At 35.3% G+C, this 21,390-nt stretch overlaps 2 protein-coding genes and 1 long non-coding RNA gene across 3 annotated transcripts; 2 read left to right on the forward strand and 1 right to left on the reverse strand.

Annotated features, from left to right (window-relative positions):
• The first annotated feature begins 6,000 nt into the window (after positions 1-6,000).
• LOC108193311 (zinc finger protein BALDIBIS) lies at positions 6,001-9,785 on the forward strand. The gene is made up of 4 exons (XM_017359915.2): positions 6,001-6,216; positions 6,400-6,630; positions 6,926-7,322; positions 8,493-9,785. Exons 2-4 carry the CDS (start codon positions 6,444-6,446, stop codon positions 9,655-9,657), a joined length of 1,749 nt encoding a protein of 582 aa, XP_017215404.2. The 5' UTR covers positions 6,001-6,216; positions 6,400-6,443; the 3' UTR covers positions 9,658-9,785.
• Positions 9,786-16,020: 6,235 nt separating this feature from the next.
• On the forward strand, positions 16,021-17,645 carry LOC135148054 (uncharacterized). Its single transcript, XR_010285916.1, has 3 exons — positions 16,021-16,134; positions 16,292-16,433; positions 17,525-17,645. It is a non-coding gene; the product is annotated as an uncharacterized LOC135148054 (long non-coding RNA).
• A 20-nt stretch (positions 17,646-17,665) lies between these two features.
• On the reverse strand, positions 17,666-20,983 carry LOC108193918 (uncharacterized protein At4g15970). The gene is made up of 5 exons (XM_017360771.2): positions 20,908-20,983; positions 20,452-20,664; positions 19,636-20,001; positions 18,056-18,540; positions 17,666-17,929 (listed from the first exon to the last, which is right to left on the reverse strand). The coding sequence occupies exons 1-5, from the start codon at positions 20,911-20,913 to the stop codon at positions 17,857-17,859; spliced, it is 1,143 nt and encodes a 380-aa protein (XP_017216260.1). The 5' UTR covers positions 20,914-20,983; the 3' UTR covers positions 17,666-17,856.
• Positions 20,984-21,390: the final 407 nt, after the last annotated feature.

A 21,390-nucleotide genomic window follows, 5' to 3' on the forward strand; every position in this document is an offset into this window, starting at 1 on the left:
AGAAGCTTAAGGACAGCAGAAGGGACATGCCCCATTCTAGCATGCCAAAGTTTGCTATGATGTAAATTATTACAATTGAAACCAACAGAAAAGGCTGATGATGAGGAAACTTGAGCTGAGTGCAAGAGATATAGTCCATTGGAAGCTCTACCAATCTCGAGTCCCCTCTTCCAAGTAGGGTCCTGGAGAGTACAGGTAGTAGCAGAGAAATTAATCACAGCATGAATATTGTGAAGTGATTTTGGAATAGAAAGAAGATTATAAGAGAAAGATGGGACACATAGAACATGATGAAGAGTTATATCAGGAGTAAGGGAAACATCTCCAAAGTGAGTGACTAAAGCAGATTGTCCATTGGGCAAGTGTAACATAGAATTACACAGTTGGGGATTATGCAGTAAATTAAAGCAAGAAGTAATATGATCAGTCGCACCGGAATCAAGAATCCAATGTGTATTAGACTCAATGTCAAGAGCAGGCTGGAAATTACCTGCAAAGTGAACAGTATTGGCCGTGGACCAAGTCTGGGCTGGAGTAGAAGTAGCTGCAGAACTTTTCATGCCAGATTGCAGCATTTGCACCAAATTCTTGTACTGTGCATCTGACAAACCACAGTTGAGACTAGAGTCCTGAGGAGGCTCTGCAGGAGGAGTAAAAGAGGCACCCAGAAAGCCTTCTAGCTTACAAGCATCTGTAGACCCTTGAGCAACATTGTTAGACCTAGCAGTTTTAGGCTTAGGCTTCGGTTTCCCATAGAATTTGTGCCAGGCTGGATAACCCACCAAACAAAAGCACTTCTCCCTAGTATGCCCAGTAAGGTGACAATAGTCACAGTAGAGAGAAGTATCAGGACCTTTTCTAGGGGTCGGAGAGGGTTTCGAGCCAAAAACAGGGTTAGGGCCACCAGACTTGACCACATTCATAGCCACATTACTGGTAGTAAGAATAGATTGAGAGCTAACATCCCTCTGATTTTCTTCTTGAAGCAACATAGAATAGCATTGACTAAGGCTGGGAACAGGTTTCATTAACAAAATTTGACCACGAATAGAGGTAAACTGGTCTCCCAAACCCATCAAAAACTGTGTCAACTGAATAGTGCTATCAAAGGAATCAGTGTTGACATTGACATTACAGGTGCAGTGACCACAAGTACACCTAGGACGAGTAGCTAGACTCTCCAATTCATCATTCAAAGCCCTATAACGAGTATAATATGCAGCAATACTCATAGAACCCTGACTCAACTGAGCAATATCTTTACGAAGACTAAACAATTTAGGCAAGTTACTTTGAGTATAACGAGTATGCAGATCTTGCCAAATCAGGTGAGCAGAGTTCATATACACAATACTATTACGAATTTCTGGCGAAACAGAGTTGAGGAGCCAAGAAATTACCATGTGGTTGCAACGATTCCAGTGGATAAGAAGAGGCGAATTGGCAGCAGGAAGAGCATAGGAGCCATCAACAAACCCCAATTTGAGCTTTGAGGACAGGGCAATCATCATAGATCTACTCCATTGAGAGTAATTACTCTCAGTCAGAGTAACAGTAGTAAGAAGCATTCCCGGATTATCCGAAGGATGCAGGTAATAAGGATGGTTGGCATCAACCGTGGTAGAAGTAACAGCAGCATAGGTATTCGGAGTAGCCATGAAAATGGTAGATAAAGAAACAACAGAAATCAAACGAAAGTAACGGCGGAAGATGACGAAGACGATGGCTCTGATACCATGTCACAAGTCAAGATGTAAAAATATGTGTATATTCAGCTAGAGAGAAAGTAAAACTCCATTGATAAACTTCATATCTCAGCTACAGAGGATATCTACATATATAAGGAGAATGTAAAAACTTATTGTGCAAGAATATGCTACGCACTACTCTATGTACTATGTACTATGTAACAAACATTTAACAAACTAATAATTATGACTGTTGTCTTTTCTGAGCTGGCTTGATGGCTGATGTGTCGACTGATGTGTCTTCACACTTATTTTCTTCAGACATTGTTGCTGAGCTGTATAATCTAACAGTTTTATTTTAATAATTAATATTTTTCATATGTTAAATTAATAATTTATTTTAATATGATATTCATATTAATTTATTACCTTTATATTTCTTCACATCTTAATATTCAAATATAACTTATTGTATAATAAATAATGTCAGATATTTAGTAATATTAAATCTAGCAAATGTAATGTATTTGATACATGAAATCTGCCTACTTTGTACTAAATTACAAATCAACCTATCAAATTTGTATATATTCGACTTCAATAATATGGTAGCTTATGCCCTTTGCACTAATAACTTATTTAACATCATGTTGACAACGGTCCTTATAATTTTGGTAGCATCTTCATGAAATATTTTAGATCTAGCTATTTTTATCAGTTTAATTTAAGCTATTGAAAGATTTTGACACATTTGACTTTAATAAATTAGAATACATATGTTTATAAACTAATGCTCAAATATAAATTATTAAATAAAAATTTTAAATGCAAATCAATAGAAATTAGTCTTATATGACAACATCTATCTCTTAGATGACATCACTCATTCGGGACCCGACGATTAGACCTACTGGAAGCTGATCAAGATTCTGAACACATCGATAAGATCTACTGGGAGTACGGAGTGCCCCCACTACTCACGTGGCAGTCTAGGTGACCCCCCAATACTGACGTGGCGGGCAACGTGGCGTTTGGGTGGGTCCCATTACAGACGTGACATTTGGGCAGAGAGTCTAAATTTTGAAAATTTGATGTACCCCAACTAGGAGGTGCATATTGTAAGTTATTTAAAAAGTATAAGGAGATCTTTGATCATTGTAAAACTAGTTTTTATGTTTTTAGGCTAATATTGATATTTGTATTTGATCATCTCCAGATGTGTGTGTGTTTATATATATATATAAAGAGAGAGATAGAGAGAGAGTATGAGACAAAGAAGGGGAGGGTAGTGATCAAATACTTAACCAATTCTTAAATACAAACAAAAAATCAGTTTCACAATCACCATTTACAACTACAAGAATCACTAGTTTATACTGCATTCATCGTTATTTTACACAGTAAAATCAGCAATTTTTATTTTTCATAATTAAAAAAATTATTTATGTTAACTAAATATTGATGGTCGATTATTGATGATCAATTGTAGTTGTAGCCTTGTAGGAGATCGATAATGTTGTGTGAAGAGGAGGTGTGTTATGATGATACGTTGTCGTTAATTGTGGTAAATTATGTGGGCAAACGGTGTGGCTATTAGTGATGGTAGCAAGTCATTAAAGGTACTGATAATAGTGATAGGAGGTCCATTGTTGTATTAAGGGTGAAGATGATGATTATATACATCATATGTGTGTGTGTGTGTGTTTATATTCGAGAAAGATATTATGTGTAAGAATGATCTATGATGTACAAATTAGTTAATTTGGTTTGTATATGAGCGAAAATATAGGAAACTGAAAACTACAATCACTATTTTTAACTACAGAATTAAGTCGTTGTTTTATACACTATTAATCACTGTTTTATTCAGGATAATCATCAACAAAAATTCATAATTGATAAAATCTACTTATGTAAGTTATTATTAGTCGATTATTGATTAGAAATTATAATTATAGAAGGTACTTGACTACACCAAGTTACAAGGGAATTGTGTGATGGTGTTGAATAATCACTAATAATCAGAAATTATGTTGACAAGTGATGATGACCGATCATGGTGAAAGACAGTGATCACGCGTTATTGAATATGATAATGGTTGTAATAGAGAGCTTATCATTATTACGGTTTGGGTGAAAATAATGATATAATACAAAATATATATATATATATATATATATATATATATATATATATATATATTCATATTTATTGACATTTGTTATATATAAAATTGGTGATCGATGATATAAGTGATTTTTGCATTATTGTGGAACTGATTTCTAGTAAATTAAAACTCCACATGTGTGTGCAGTATTTCTTACATTTATGATGTGAAAATCTTATAAAGGTAAACCTTGAAAGTAACAAATGCAGAGATCGATTATTAATTAATTAATTCAATAATCTAAAAATTAAAGTGAAATTTTGCATAATATACCTGGCCAGGAGTACCGTGCAACAAGGCAAAAGTCATTTTGCCATTCGAAGAATTCTGCGTTCAACTTGTAACGCTAAAGGTGCGTAGTATTAATGATCTAGCATGCATATGTGCATACACGTACGTTATTTAAGGCAGCCCTTGTTTTCAGCGACAACGCAAAATGAGCTCTAACAACACGTACACTTTGCACGTACATGCCAAATTTCCGATAGATATAATGACATGCATGCTTCTAGCCATAGCCTTTATATTTTGCCTGATCACTTATAGCCTTGTAGGTTAACACTTTTACATGGAGATATTAGTTTTTTAATAAATCGATCCGATGAGACATGTTAACAAAACTCAGAATTTTTATTTCATGTTTTTGGATTAAATATTAGGTAATTTGAAATGAAAACCTTATTCTCATTATATTATTTTTTTAGGGAGATGCATGAATACCAACTTTTACATTTATTGATGTGTTTATTTAACTATTTATACATTATTATCCTTAATAAAGTCAAACTAAACCATCATATGTATTGTATGAAATATATAAGCTGTATCAGAGAGAGGGTAAAATTGAAATTCACCTATTAAATGAAAATAAAAAAAAATCGCATGTATCAAGAACAACAATCAAATTCTAAAAAGATCGTTAATTATGGGAGAAATGAAATACTGAATTCTATATGCTGCTTTAGATTCACTTGAAATGTGAAGATTGATTTCCTCATTTGCTCCATGCAAGCATCTAGGTAGCACCATTTTTTAGTTAAGTTATAATTTGTTTTAAACATGTTAGGTAAGTGGATCTATATGTAGCATGAAGTTAAAGTTATTGTTTCAATTTTAAAATCATGAAACCAGACAAATAAAGAAAACTGTCTGGTACCCAATTATGATCCCCTTCCCTCTCTTCCGCGCAGTCGAAAAACTCATTTCAATTTCAAGTGATTTGTAGTTTAGAGGTTCGATTACATTGAAACAAAAGAGACCATATTTCCCGCTTTAAGCGATTATGGCAAAATAGTTACAAGAAAGAGTTACAAAACACGCACACATATAGCAGAGGGAGCCCATGTCAGTGACAGGAAAAGAGAGAGAGAATAGATGGTGGTTTGTCTTCATACGATTTAGAAGATACTTATTACGGGAGAGACAGAGAGAGGGAGGGAGAGAGAGAGAGATGAGAGAGAGGGAGAGAGAGAGCAGTACTGTGACTGTGAGGCCTACAAGACGGGCGGGTCGGGTGTGGCCCCAAAATATAAATCACGACTCCTTAATAAGCTTGTGAGCTGCATGGACAGCAACGACGACAGGCCCCCTTGTTCCCCTCATTTTCATATTCTCTCTTTTTATTACTTATTTCTCGGCTCATATTTGAATTTCGAAGTCACGGTTCAGTGGGTGTCAACCGAAGTCCCACGTCAGAAAGACAAAGAATATTTATCTTAAATAAAAGCAGCCGAACAACTATATTAGTATGAGATCTTCTGGCTGGAGCTCGAAAACAAATCCGTGCGAACTTGGTCACGGCATAGAGCGGACAATATCATACTAATGCAGAGTTAATTAGCGAGCTTTTCGGGAGAAACCCGAAGACAAATCCGTGCGGATTTGGCCAAGGTTCAGAACGGACAATATCATATCAATGCGGAGTTAGTTAACGAGTGTTGCGTGGTCCAACAGCCCCTGCATCAAAAATTATTGAAATTATTGAACTGCTATTTTACTGATATGAAAATAGAATTCACGGGGAAAACTAATACTGTATTCCGTATATCTACATGCATACTCGTATGTGTGGTGGCATGTACTTATATAGATAGCATCAAATAATTGAAGAAAGGAATAAGTGACATGAATTTACAATTTATATTTTAGCAACTTAATAATAAAATACAAAAAGGCAACCCCGGGCAGAGAGAGGCTAATTTAATAACCAGGACGACGTTCATCTTTGTCCACAGATTGATTGTTTTCTTCCCAACTCTCCTCCCTTCTCCAGATTTTAGCTGTCGAATTATTCGAAACATTTTTAAAATCTTCTCTCTGGATTCTACTCGCCTTCTCCAACTTGCTTCTCAGTCCTTGAGGTATATTCAAATACTTGATTTGATAGATATTTGTTAATTTTTATCGTTTTGAAAGATGATATGTATGCCTTTCTAAAAGTTTTGGAATGAAAAATGATTGCTTAAAGTCTTATGACTTTCCGTTTTGGTGATTGTGGTTTAGTTTAATGTTGTTCTTGGTTGTGGATTGTTTAATTTACTTAGCTAACTAGCTGCGAAGAAGAAGAGGAAGAAGAAGGAATTTATTGATGGCGGCCCCTTCTTCGTCGAATCCACTTTTCTATGGAGCAAGATCAGAAGAAGATCATCAAAACCAGACGAAACAACAGCAACAGCAGCAACAACAACACCTTTCGTCCATGCCTACTTCTTCGACTACCCCAGCAGCCACCACGGCCTCACAGAAGAAAAAGAGAAACCTTCCCGGAACTCCAAGCAAGTACCTATATATGATTTAATTACTTCATTAATTTTCATCTAATTATCATATGTGTTTTGGTGAGCTAGTGCATGTGTCTAAAACATGTACGAGAAAACCCTTTTCTTTATGGTTTGATTTCGTCGAAACCCTAATATCACATGCTTTCCTTTATGTTGTTTTCTTAATTAGTCATCCATGAACTGACATGGTATATAGTGTTGTACTCATTAAGTACTCATTCGTATTGTTGTGACCTAATGTTCTTTTTGCTTGTGTTTTTATTAATTCATTTGGCCTTTTGTCATACAGATCCGGATGCGGAGGTAATAGCATTATCACCCAAGACACTGATGGCGACGAACCGATTCATTTGCGAGGTCTGTAACAAAGGGTTTCAGAGAGAGCAAAACTTACAACTCCACAGAAGAGGACACAACCTTCCGTGGAAGCTGAAGCAGAAGTCAACAAAAGAAGTGAAGCGAAAGGTTTATCTATGTCCCGAGCCTACTTGCGTCCATCACGACAGCTCCCGAGCCCTCGGAGACCTCACCGGAATCAAGAAACACTTCTCCCGCAAGCACGGTGAGAAGAAGTACAAGTGTGACAAGTGCTCCAAGAGATATGCTGTGCAATCCGATTGGAAAGCTCATTCGAAAACCTGCGGGACGAGAGAATACAGATGTGACTGTGGCACTCTCTTCTCAAGGTAAACATTTTTTTGACTGCTACTCCTAATTATTTAACTTTGATGAGAATAGGCCTGCAGGTTTAATTACTATTAAATAGATCTAGCTAGACATGAGTATCTGTTCTAAGAAATTATCGAGGATCGAAACCAGGTTCTGGAACGACAGAGGATAAGCTCTTAACCACTTGAGCTATCTGGCCGTGCTCATCATCTAGCTAGTTAATTAATAATTAATGATAACTAAAACATCACAGAGAAGGCAGTACAGTGTTGACAGAGGCGCTGATTCCATGTGAGCATTCTGGTGGCCTTGAAAAATAACCAAATTGCAGAGAATAGAATGGCAGGATGATGATAATAATAACAATCCATGGACAATGATACTACTAGCTAGCAATGTCATGGGGAACATCGCCCTTGATGATACTATTATTATCTTCGACTCTTCACGTGATGCTAATATGCTCAAATGTATGTGGTATATATAGATGTTGTGAATTTGCTGGCATGGATTTGTTCTCTTATGGCTTGGCTCCATATACTCTCACCCTATGCTCTTCCAGTTTTTCTCCTTGTGAAAAACACATGTTAGGGTTCTGGGACCCCGGGTTTCATCTTCACTCTTGGAAGCAGTAATAATTGAATTTTATTTCGTGTTAGTTTTTATTAATAATATTTATTATTAGTGTATGAATTTATGTTTTAGTATAGTTGATGGTATTCGTCATCTCGAATATTATTAGTGTTGTCGGTCTAACACTGAAAATCTGTCGTAAATAGGCTGATTTGTTGTAATGTGATTTGAAATTTTTTACGTTAACATTTACAACATAGATATTCCTTTTTAGTTTCCTTGGTAGTAATTTCACATGCATTGCAGTAATAATAGATATCATCAGTGACAAGTCTGATAGATTCGTACATAAAAACAGTGTTCATTTATTTGGAAGTTGTGGACAGAAAAGATAGAGTTAGATGTTTTTACAGGTTACATTTATAAACTTAACGTACAATCACAAGTTCGTAACATTCTCTAGTCTCCAAGCATTCAAGAAGACAAGAGACATGAAGTCTCATTCATCTCCATCCTTCCTTGTCTGTACGTTCATATATTTGTCGGATGAAATGTGAACTGTTAATTATAACGAACTAATTAATATTTACTGTTTGAATTGATTCGTTTTGCAGACGCGACAGTTTCATTACGCACAGAGCCTTTTGTGACGCTTTGGCGCAAGAGAGTGCGAGGCACGTCCCTCCTGGCCTCGGCTCGATTGGTAGTCAGATGTTTGGAAACAATCACATGACGATGAATTTATCTCAAGTCGGGAACCAGATTTCGTCGAACAATATGTTACGGCTTGGCACTCCTGGCGCTACAGCGAAACTGGAGCAACTTATTCCTTCGTCGAACAATATGAATTCTTCGTTATTCGGGGCTCAGACTCCACAATCCATGTCCTCGTCTCCTTTTTTCATGAATCAAGATCATTCAAATCAAGGTTACCATGAAATGCAGAATAAGTCGTTTCATCAGGGGCTGATGCAGCTTCCTGACCTCCAAAACAATGCGAATAGCAGCAACAACTCGCCAAGCTACAACAACTTGTCATCCCCAAGCTACTTAATGCAGCCTGATCATCCGTTCAACAGCGGAAATGCCAGTGGAGGCCAAGGAACGAACCTTTTTTCGGGTGGTGGTAATAATTCAGGACTCTCTTCTTCGCTTTATAACAACAATAACCATGATAGTCAAGCTCCTCCACATATGTCCGCAACTGCATTGCTTCAGAAAGCGGCTCAAATGGGCTCCACCACAAGCAACACAAGCGCTTCCTTACTCAAGGGTCTCGGAAGCAGCACCTCATCCATGAACGGTGCCAACAAATATTCAAGAAGCTTCAGCGTCAACAGCGAGAACATAGAAACCAATCAGCTCCAAGGACTAATGAATACGCTGGCAAACAGCAACTCCTCGTCTTCAATGTTCGGAGGAACTGACCAACAAAACAACAACTTTGGAGGATTCAGCGGTGCTATGAGAATCGAACAACAGCAACAACAACAGCAACAACAACAACATCAGAATGTTGCTAATTACGGAAACATGGACGAAGCAGCTAAAATGAATCATAATTTTTCATTAAGCATCGGAGGGTCTGACAGACTGACGCTTGATTTTCTCGGTGTTGGGGGCGGGAGAGTCAGTCGAAACGCGGGCGGCGGATTTTCACAGAGAGAGCATGCAGCGGCGGCTGCGGCAGCCGGCATGGGGATGAATCCTTTGGAACATCAGAAAATGAATTCTTCGCAAGGAAGTCATAACGTTTTCGGAGGTTCTCAGTTGCAGTGACTATTAAAAGACGTTGTTATAGTCAAAGGTAAGGGTAATTAAGTGTAGCGTCAAAACGTTAAGCTTGATACATTTATTATTTCGTTCAGTATCTTATATTATATCTTCAAGAAACATTTTTCCAACACTGTCCGGGTGTCCAATTTTAAGCTTATAGTTTTTTTTTTCTCGTCGATTAGCTGCACGCAGATCCTAGATGGATACACAAGCAATTGATTGTGTATATGCTTAAGCATATATAACGCCCGTGAATTTAATCTGAGACCAACTGGTTGGAGAGGTTTGCAAGTTGCTTCCTTCTTTGGTATGGAAAATTATATGATGACGGGACCTCTCATATTATGTGTTCTCTTTTTTGACTGTTTGATCATTAGTTAAAATAAAAATTATTAATTCTTTTAAAAATCTGAAAATGAATATTGAAGGGGATTAGATATATTTTCTAATAAAATAAGTTTTTTAAGTTGGAAATTATGTGTACTTTATTGTCAAAATTTGATCAATTTGACTCTTCAATCATCAAAACAAGACATATAATATAACCTGAGGGAGTCCTCTATTACCATTACAACTGGGAAGGTATCGAAAAAACTGTTGTAACATAAAATTTTTAAGAGATCTCTGCTATTGATCATAACCGGTTTTCAGTCTAGGTATACATAAAACGAAACAGGAGAGGAATAACAAAGCTAGAACACTGTCTAGCTAGAAGAACAGATCGAGCTAGCCTATCTAGCTAATTATGAAATCATTATGCAGGTGTTTGGCTGGCTTAAGAAACCCGATTTCTGAGTAATTATCAGCTTAGTCGTACTGTTATTTAAAGAAGTTATTAGTCAGAACTTATAAATGACAATATAAGTAGCTGAAAATCCAAATTTCTTTCAGTACTTCATCAAAGAGTGTCGAAATCCCATCCAAAATCTAGTAGATTTTGACGTCATATATCGCAGCTCCGACAGAGACCTAAACAGTGACATGGCAGCTGAGGTGACAATTTAGCAACCATCTAAGTCGCAGAAAAGTAAAAAGAACAAGCCACAATGGACATGGAAAGATAGATTCTTGACCTTTTTACCCTTTAATAATATAAAACAACAGAGAAGCTTGATTGTCGGTCTAGCACAAAACTAAAGTAGTTCACGTTGAAACAGCCGGACCCTCGGCGACTTCAAGAATGTTTACCTAATACTCTAAACGAGAAAGCTGAGAATCTCATGTCCTATACAATAAGTCCATAAGCATATTCCATGTCTATTATAATATTATACTTTTGTATTAATCAACTAAACACGGAGAGAGAATATAATTATTAATACGTAAAAGCAGTGTTGTAAAAAGCGGGGATCAGACTTAATCGATGACGTCACTGAACAAGGATTAATTGGAGATTAATTGAATTAATCGAAGATTATTCGGATTGATCAATGATTAATCAAAGATTTAATCAGTTCGACGAGTTACGGAACAAAGATTAATCGGTGATTAATCGTGATTAGTCACCGACTTTTAAATAAGAGCGTGAAAGACAAAAAACTAGAGTTGCAGATATCAGGGAGACCTTAAGCGACTGATCAATCTTATTTTGCGGTCAAGTTAGGATATAAAATAATAAAATGATAAGATAACAAGAAAGTGTAGAATGAGATCGAATATACATAAAGTTTTTTATTTTATTCATCGGCTGCAAAGAATTTGTCGCTTCACCTAATACCTAATCCTTGCTACTTTTTTTCTTCTTGGTCATTGCTGGCTAGGAGATGTCATCAGTTCTAAATAAATATATATAAAATGCTGATTTTGTGGATCTGTTATGTTGACATTTATACTACTCCCTTTTGTTTTTTGTTTTTTTTAAATTTCGTTTTCTTATCCTTTATGTCAGAGAAGTTGTTCATATCAAATTAATATATTAGTTATAAATTAAACTTTTTAATATATTAAATTAATTATTTTCACATAGTACTCTTTTTTTAATATATATTTATGTGTTAAAAATTCTTCATTGGAAATATATAGTCATTATACTTTTTATATATATATCTAAAGGTAATTTAAAACTGGAAGAAAAAAACATTATGAGATCTTCCCTTTCATTTTAGGTCAACTTAAAGGGAAAATTTGTGAGAGTTTGTGAGCGATTTTATAAAGTTTTTACAGGAAGAGAATTTGTGATTCAAACTGTGTACACGAACAAGACTCTTTTTTTTTATTCAAGTTACTTCATTTCTAACTTTTAATTTTATTCCACCGTTATTTCTTAATCTACCAAGTAAGCCGATTTTAAATCGGTTAATCAAATATTTAGCCAATTAAACTTTTTTAATCGACTTTTCTTGGCCAATTGTTATTATTGAATAGATGATTAATTTAATGCAACTTTAAGACAACTAGATATATACAATTATTCAATTCACGGCGTGTTGATAAGATTTGTACGTAAATCATGTTTCTTGGTGATTTTGGTTTTTAGTCGGGTAAAACTGAATTTAGTACTCAGCAATAAAAATAGTAAGTATTATAAGTTATTTTTTTTGGAACGTCCCAAAAGAAAAATAAAATCACATAAAATGAGACGGAGGGAGTAATTATCAAGTATATGCGACTAATTCATCTACCGTATAAAAGTAGTTGCTTGTTTGAAACATAATGACAACGAAATATTGATATAGGTCTCACATGCAGATCAGAGGCTATAAATTACTCACACAACATCTCACAATCAATCATTATGCATTATTTCCTCCTTTTGGTGTCATGACTACAAAAATTTACTTCTTTAATTGGTGTCACACTGTACAATTTAGGTTCAGTAATTTGCAGCAAGCCCGAGTCGAGTTTATTCGTAAACAACTCGGAAAAATTGTTGAATTCGGTAAGAATGGTGTTGAAATATAAGATATAAGATCCATAAAGGGGCCCTCTAACACCTTAAGGTTTAGAAGAAATGGTTCCCTACATGATATCAGAGCCAGGTTTGCGGAAGGTCTCGGTTTCGATTGAGCCTCTACCACCCCAAATGTTCTCACAATTTAAAAGAGACACGAAGGCAATTTATACCCCAAAGATGGGCGCCCGTGATCCACTCTTCAATCCAAATAATGAGATTTCGAGTTTTAGAGAGAATGGTTCCCTACAAATGGACTACGGGAGAGACTAAAAAACTCATACAAAATCTGTTACTATAAGTTTGGAATTACAACGGTGAAAGTGAAATCTCGGCACCACTGTGCAATATTCGTGACCATAAGCACGGGGTGAGTAGTACGATACGTTAGCTGAATATACAGAAAGACTGAGAGTGAGGGAGAGATTGAAAAGCTGGACCAGTTATACAGTGGAAGAGATCAGAGGCAAAAGATGAAGAAAAGCTTTGGGGTACTGAAACAATTATTAAGAAACTTTCACGTGACAGCTTTGTCGCGATCCTTGTCTTTTTGTCTTCCTTTTCACCCCTACTTTTAGTATCTTTTTAACTTTCAATGCACGTACATTCAATTCGTTGCATGCACTCCCCAAATTATTTACCGAAATCACATCAATTTCTCACATCCTCGCCATTCTTAGCACACAAACGTCTACTCAAATAGTGAACCGACGTGGAACTGGTCTATGCATGTTTGCAATAAGGTAGGGGAGTCGAAGATGGAATCAGGTCGGAACTGATCACGTTTCGATTGAATTCAGTTCTAATAATATTTCAAATCAGCAAACCTTTTTTTTAAGGTATTGATTTTTAGAACCGTGAAAAATATAGATTCCGTTAATATTTCCGAACTAGTTCATTTGATACGATTTAAATTTGGATTGTATCACTTGATGGCATTCGCTTTCATGTGCGTCAATGTCAGTTTTATGTGACATTGTGGGGGCAATATACCCGTGTGATAATTTTAAATTTTTTCGAATTTTTGGAATTTATAATCTCAATATGATTGACATTGCTTTTATATTCAATCAGCTTTTACAGCTGACGTTAATAATTTAGCTTTCGCAAGTAATTTACGAAGAAATAAGTTATATACACACTTTTCTTTTTGAAATATACACATATAAGTATATAATTTTTATAAATTAATATTGTCGGATGATTAAATTATATTAATTTTGTCGAGATTAAATATGTACCGGTGCTCAAAAATATATTATTCAAATATTAATTTATTGTGAATTATTAATTAATCCTGGATATCCTTCGTGTACAAATACAAATTACACAAAAAGTTGGAGTCATGTACTTGTAGCCTTGTAGGCGAAGCCTTTCTGTGTCTAACCTACATCTACGTTCACTTCCTCAAACTAACCTACTTTGTTGAATAGGCTTGTAGCTAGCCCTTCTGCAAGTGTTACACAGAAATGGCAAAACCTAAACATGTTTCAAATCCTCATGATACATAGAGAGATGATTACAAGTTGATGTAAGAATCAGAAAGAATTTGTGTAAAACAAATTATAGCTTCCACTATTAATATACCTGCATTCATTGAACAACGTACTAACATTGCAGGCTTGCAGGGTCAGAAAAATGCCAAAAACAAGATGGATAGTCCAAAGCTGAGGCGAGGATGTACGTAGTTCCCGTGACATGCAAATAATAAAACTCTAGTTAAGATGCTCTACACATCAGTACATCACAAAGTTAAAAAGGTAAACAGTTAAACTAGAAAGACAAGAGAGTAGAGGACAAATTGAACAAATTAAAACATGTGTACTAGTCTTCGTGTATGCGAGGGACCTAAGTAATTTAGTGATGAACAACCCAGTAGACCGACAAGCTCAGTGAAGAATGCTTTCCCAATTTCCAACGAATGATTTGAAAGATAAGAGTTCGTTCTAAAATCCACTTAAATTGTGTCTGTCTTATCAACTCCACATCATTTTCCGATTATCACATATTAGCAAACACAAGAAATCTGCAACTAAATAAACATGTTAATTGATATATATTACATACCTCTTGGATTAAACTATTAAAGGATTGTCAAACACAAACCAAATATGAGCAAGTCCAATACGTAACCTATCTTATTACCTATTATGAGTCCTCGTGATTTAGGGAGAGAAGTTAAAGAAAGGAGGGAGATGAATTTTTTATTCATAAATATTGAATAGGTAATGACCAGAGATTATGGCTAAGAAATTTGGGGATGTCCTGGTGATTAAGGTAATCACTAGGATAGTGTTGGAGTACCATTTTTTTGATATATTAACTAAATATGAGTTTACGAGCACATTTAGGTAACCTATTGGACTTGCTCTAAGAGCATAAACCTTGAGTGTTAGAATTAAAGTACAACATTAGACCATCTCTAATAACCTCTTAAATTAGCTCTTAAAACCAAAAATAAGGAGGATAAGGAAAAATAGAGCTCCAATAGACTCCTAGTGGCTCATAAAAACACTTGAAGCCCCCTCTCTCCTCTCTTTTGAGAGCCACTGCATGGCTCTTAACTTGTTTTCTATAATATAATATTCACTCTCACCCATGTGACTTTGAACTTTTATCGTAATGGAGTTTAAATAATAATAAAATATAATGTTAAGAGTGAGTATAAAGAGCACTATTGGAGTTCAAACTCCTAGTAATGTACTAACTTCCTAGGAGCTTAATATCCAACTAAGAGACTGTTGGAGATGCTATTAATGACTTGAAAGACTTGAAATCTGGATGAATACATCGCTCATTCACTTCTTCTTCTTCTTCTTCTTCTGGAGGAGAGCGAGGGTCGAACCCAGGAACTCGAACGACAGAGGATAAACTTTTAACTACTAAGCTATCCAACCGTACTCGTTCACTTCCTCTTTTGATCATCATCTTCAGGTTTTTAAACATGGGAATTATATATATATATATATATATATATATATATATATATATATATATATATATATATATATATCATTTAATAATATCTGATTAGGTAAAAGAAATATTTTAAATATGAGAATTATATCATTATATATATATGTAGATATATACTATATCTGTGTGTGTGTGTGTGTCTGCGCGCGCGCGTGTGTATGTGTTAAATGACTTAAACATAACTGAACTCGTAGCTAACTTGCAAGTGACTCACTGAACTGAAAAAGTTTGCAATCGACTAATAAAAATCATTAGAACTTGAATTTGAGTGCAAAAGTAAACTTTATTTGCATGTCTGTTAAGCAAGGTCGACTTTTAGCGGAAACCCGTTAATTTATGTCACTTGTAGTGTCATGTGTCGAAAATGACCTAAATTACTAATGACCATAACTCGATCCATCGACATAACCCAATATTTAAAACCCGGCCGGTCCACCGATATAACCCAACCCGGACCAGCCTAACTACAATCGGGTTAAATCATTAATTAACCTGAATCATATAACACCATCATCCTCTGCAATTCGATGAATAACATCGGCAACATTGTGAAAATGAAGAAAAAGCGCCGTGGCAAGGTTAAGAAAGCTAGGTCATCCAGAAAATCACAGCAAGTAATTGATTCATTTCACTTTCAATTTAATTGATTCACTGTAAAGATTAGGATTCAATTAAATCATTCCTTTTCAAGATTAGGGTTCAATAAATCGTTTCCTTTTCAAGATTAGGGTTCGGATTTAATTAAAGAGTTCTCCTTTCTAATTTCTATAGGATGAAGCTATATACACAATGTAAGTGTATTATATATGGTGGTCGTTTCAAACACATCTTCGTCTTTATCTACACCAGTAATACACACAAGAGCTACACTAATATCAACCTAGAGGAATTAAGTAGTGTTGAAGTTTTGAAGGTATGCATACATACTCATCTACCCATATTTGGTTCATTGTATTACAAGCGTAATCGCGATATTCGACTCTTGACTAGTTGAACTATGATTGAATTAATGGTAGAGCTTAGTAAATCTGATTACATTAGTGAGTTGTGTGTTTGTCATGATACTCCACTTGACTGGGATGATGAAAAATGTTAATTTCTCCACTGAAAATGATAATGCTGGTGATATGGATAACAATAAGGAATCTGGCAGGAATGATAGTGACTGCCATAACCGTAGTGATGAAGAGTTTGTAAAAATTTTGAAAACAAGACGTTTAGAAAAAGATAAATTGGATGAGCAAAGAAAGGAACAAGATTTGGAGAGTTTAGAAACTAATAGTGATTTTGATAGTTCATATGAGGTGGGCAGATGATATTAGTAGTGAAGAGTATGATGATAGTGTTTGTTATGCAGCCCCCTGTTCTTAAAAAGGTAAAGGGTGTTGGTGAATTTTTTTATCTCCTAAAATAGATGGAAAAGATATTAAGTGGAAGGTGGGCTAAATATTTTCTTAAATTGCAGGAAGAAATTCGATCAACATAATCGACAGATTTGATTGATTTTGGCGAATTTGTTACTTCCTCTGTCCTCCTGAATTGCATACACAGAGATAACGACACACACGTTTTTATTCAAAATAAAAAAATCTTTTAAAATACGTTATATAACCGTATTTTATAGAAGTATTAAAATGCGTGCCAATACTGAACGTATAGAACTAAATGGAATGCAGGAAGTACATGTTAACTTTTAATTCGAAGATATTTTTGTACCACCGTCAAGGAAGAACGGAAAATATTTGGGGGAAATTATAGTTCGGTAGAAATCATAGAGTAATCACCAAAGAAATTAAGTTTTATGGTGTAGTTAAAAATAATAATAATAAAAGTTATCATATGTTTTGATTTTCTCAATATGATTATCAGCATTGTTTTCCATTTTCGTTAGCTATCTATTTCACTCTGTTTTATTAAAAATACTTTTTCTTTGATATAAATGCCTTTTGCTACTGCTTTGCTACACAGTCAGCCACCCTCATTATAAATTCAATTTGTCGACAGAGCACGGAAGGAAGTTGATCGGAGACGAGGCAATTTGGGTCTGGAGTCAAATTAAAAAAGAGTCAAACTTTTAAGTGAAAATTTTAAATAGCTAGGATTTAATTAATAAATAAGTTGCAAGACAATTGAAGCTAAAGGAAATTTAGCTAAGAGTTGATGATGATAACTGGGTAAAAGTCCAGCAATAAACAATTTCCCATTGCTGAAGAAATCAACTAAGTGAAATTCTGTACGCACTGCCTAATGTTTCACAAGGCAGGACTCATTTACTTCTGTGGCACTAATCATTTTCTATTTAATATGTATATGATTCCTTGACATTGCTATTTAGTCTACTGCAAAGTTTCCTCTGCTTGGCTTGTATCCTCCTCCAAGGTCTGATTGTGGTGGTGAAGAGCTTCAAGACTGTAATTAAACATGAAAACCGAAACAATGTTTGAGAAAAATAAATTTACAAATAATCATTGAATTATCACGAGCTCAATTTTGGAACTTTTGATAGGGAAGTTGGAAGAGCGAGTAGAATGTTACCTGCAATTCTGGGGAACACTCCAAGATGACGTTGATGATATCTTCAAGGTCGGCGGCAAAGACAAAAACTGTCTCCAGTCCTCGAGCATAATTCGGAGATCGTGAATTTTGCTATCTAATCCAATACAACAATTAGCATGCATTGTACAAACTTTGTTCAGGTCTTCACTAGGTTGACAAAATCCACCAAAAAAGGCAGTATCCAAGAACCTCATTTTTAGTCCAATATCGGTGAGGAAGGGGTGCAATTTGATTCGATTGAAGACATCCTGATCATGTAAGCCAGGATATTTTTCTCTCGAGGAGTACCAAAACTTGTAAAACTCTATAGATCGGTTGTTAGACTTAACAAAATTAAACCCTCCGTTGGGACTGTTGCTCTCTATATCTGTTGAATTGCCAGAAAAGTGATCGCAGGCTATCTGGAAATCCATGTCCTTATAAAAGTGTGGAAATGGATCTCTGAACCACATGATATCAGCATCCTGTAAGATGGTAAAGAAAACAGCCATAGGGTATAGATGAGATCCACTTTACAAAGCTGACTACTTAAGCAAGAATATGATACAACTATGACATCTATAAGGAGCGAGACAGAATCTTATGGCTAGGTTGATGAGGTAAATTGCTACATATTTAAATCACAGATTTAAAATCATGACAACACCATGCAGTAGAATATAGATACCTTCACATATATAGAGATAAGAGTAATAAATATATTGGAGCAAATGAAGAGCAAGCAGATAAAGCTTCAGAAATAAATTACGAGGGCTTATGGTGTATGTGTTGGATGTTGAAAATGATAAGAAAGGTCAAGTCTTTTCAGCCTAATCACATTATAATCCTCAAGTCAGGTTTCGTGGTACTAACATGTATTAAAATATTACAGTTCTGGAGGCTTCTACCCGACTATTGTTCATTCAGACTTCAGAGCATTGTGGCGATCAAAATGTTATTTTTAGGCTTAGCCAAGTAGCCAACCCCAAAGAGCAGTTTATCATATCCTAGAGCCCTTGTTTGTTATGGCTAGCAATGTCTTAAATATATTCTTCAGTTCTGATAATTTATAATTCCTTTGCATTTTTCAATTCAAGCAAGATTATCTCCAGCTTGGAAGTTCTAGGCTTCGAAAGGGCTTTTCTAACTAATCTAACTCCAGATACTGCAGAGTACATCCCAATTCCCAAACACTCATCTCCTATCACTTCAACATATGAGATACAAATCATAAAACACTTTTCAAAAATATCATGAAGCATTTTTCTTATTACTGAATCATATAGTGAGGATTATTGCTACTTTGGTAAGTGGAGCAGAACAAGAGTGCTGTTTGAACATCATTAACATATCAAACGGTGAAGAACTGACTGACATAATCCCCTGTTCCACTCAACACTTGATAATGAGCACTTCAAAGATAAATAAATACCTATATATGTAAAATTTTGGCAAGTGCTTAAATTATCAGAAAACTGGAACATCCACAAAAATATCAGGCTCATATGCGTACTAGTAAACGTGATATGTGTTCTATGCAAGACCGGATGCACAAATACATAAAGATCAATAGACATTACCGTGAAAACGAAATTGTATCCAATCTCAAGTACATGGCGAAGGAAATCAATCCTCCTCCACATCATTTTCAAGTAATCATCACTCAAGAAGGCAGCTTCCTGTGAGAAATCAACCCCTTCCGTAGTAAGTGCAAAGCAATGTGAATGCACATCCTTACAACGAGAAAATGCCTTTTTATCTAGCGCTATAACCACCATATGATTCAATAATCTCCGAGTCCCAATACCAATTCTAAAGCTCTCTAAAAAAAGATCAAGAACAGAATTCGGAGTCGTCCAAGCATCATTAGTCGTAGTTAAAATTACTGTATTATCTGGCATAGCAGCATTCTTTAACACTCTCTCGAGCCTCATTTCATCACTGTCCTACACCAATCACACAAAATCAGTACACCAAAAAAGTATCAACTTCTGATTTAAATATAAAAATATCTTAATCACACAATACCAAACTATAATTAAAATATCCACATAAATTTTGTTCACTAGCCTGTGACATTGCAATTAAATATCCTATACAACCGAAATCATATAGTAATTGATAGTAACATATATAAATTGAAGAGCTTAATTTCGTAATTCAGCTGTCGGTCGTTCGACGCACCGACAAAAAATAAAAATAAAATATATTTTTCACAGTCACGATTCGATATCATCAAAAAAATCCGTTGCACGTGTTATAAGCTAGTACATATAATGCCAAGCAAATACTCTGATCAAATGTGCAAAATCCGAGGAAACGAGCCTAGACTACAGTTCCGACTGAACAGCAAACTTAAATAAGACTAATACAAATATTTGTTATAGAGAGCTCACCGGTGGGGGAGAAGCAACACTAGAGACCGAACCGAACCGCGAAGAAGAATCCACAGAGTAAGCTATCGGAAAATCGGCCACGTCAGCAGCTCTAAAGAGAATATAAGCGGAGAGAGACACGCCGACAAAGAAGACAAACCCAATCACGAACCGCCGGAGAGCAGGAGAGGACAAGTAAAATTCCGGCGCCACCATTTCCGATCGTGTTCGAAACTAAAGCAAAAAATAAAATTTAATGAAATAAAAACGTAGTTAGTTAGTTAGGTGGTAATAAAATGAAGTTGAAGCGGTGAATAAAGAGGGAGATTAGAAGAATTGCGTGAGTAGATTAGGAACGTCATGTGTTTTATGTTTCAGATTATGCGGCTTTGTTTCTTCTTCTCGGTTGTTGTTTTTTGACGTTTGAAATATAAACCATTGTGCGTTTTTTGTTGTCTAAATGGTGAGAGTTATTACCGTCATCTAGAGTCCAAGACTCGAGATCTATCCGGTGATGTGTTCATTTAATCATTTTTGGTCTTAAATTGCAGCATTGAAGTCTGTGCCTGGGCTGTTGCTTATTGGGCCCGTTTGGACAATTATTTGGTCGCTTCTAAGTTTTTATGATACAAAAGTACTTCCTCCATCCCATTTTAAGTGTCCTGTTTTGATTTTCAACGGTCAAATTGACCAACTTTTGATTAAGTATAACGAACAAATTCGTTATTATTTTAAAAAACTAAAAATTACATTTTATAGTATATTGTATGAACTTTATAGTGACATAATTTTTTTTTACTTTTAAAAATTATATTATATGTGTAAATCTCAGTCAAAATTTGGTCAATTTGACCATTCAAAAGTCAAACAGGACACTTAAAATGGGATGGAGGGAGTACTATTTTTCTAGTTTTGAAAAGTTAATGGATGTTATATTTTTTACACTCCCGCCGTTTTGAA

Source organism: Daucus carota, chromosome 7 (genome assembly GCF_001625215.2).
Source record: "Daucus carota subsp. sativus chromosome 7, DH1 v3.0, whole genome shotgun sequence".
Classification (NCBI taxonomy): Eukaryota; Viridiplantae; Streptophyta; class Magnoliopsida; order Apiales; family Apiaceae; genus Daucus; species Daucus carota.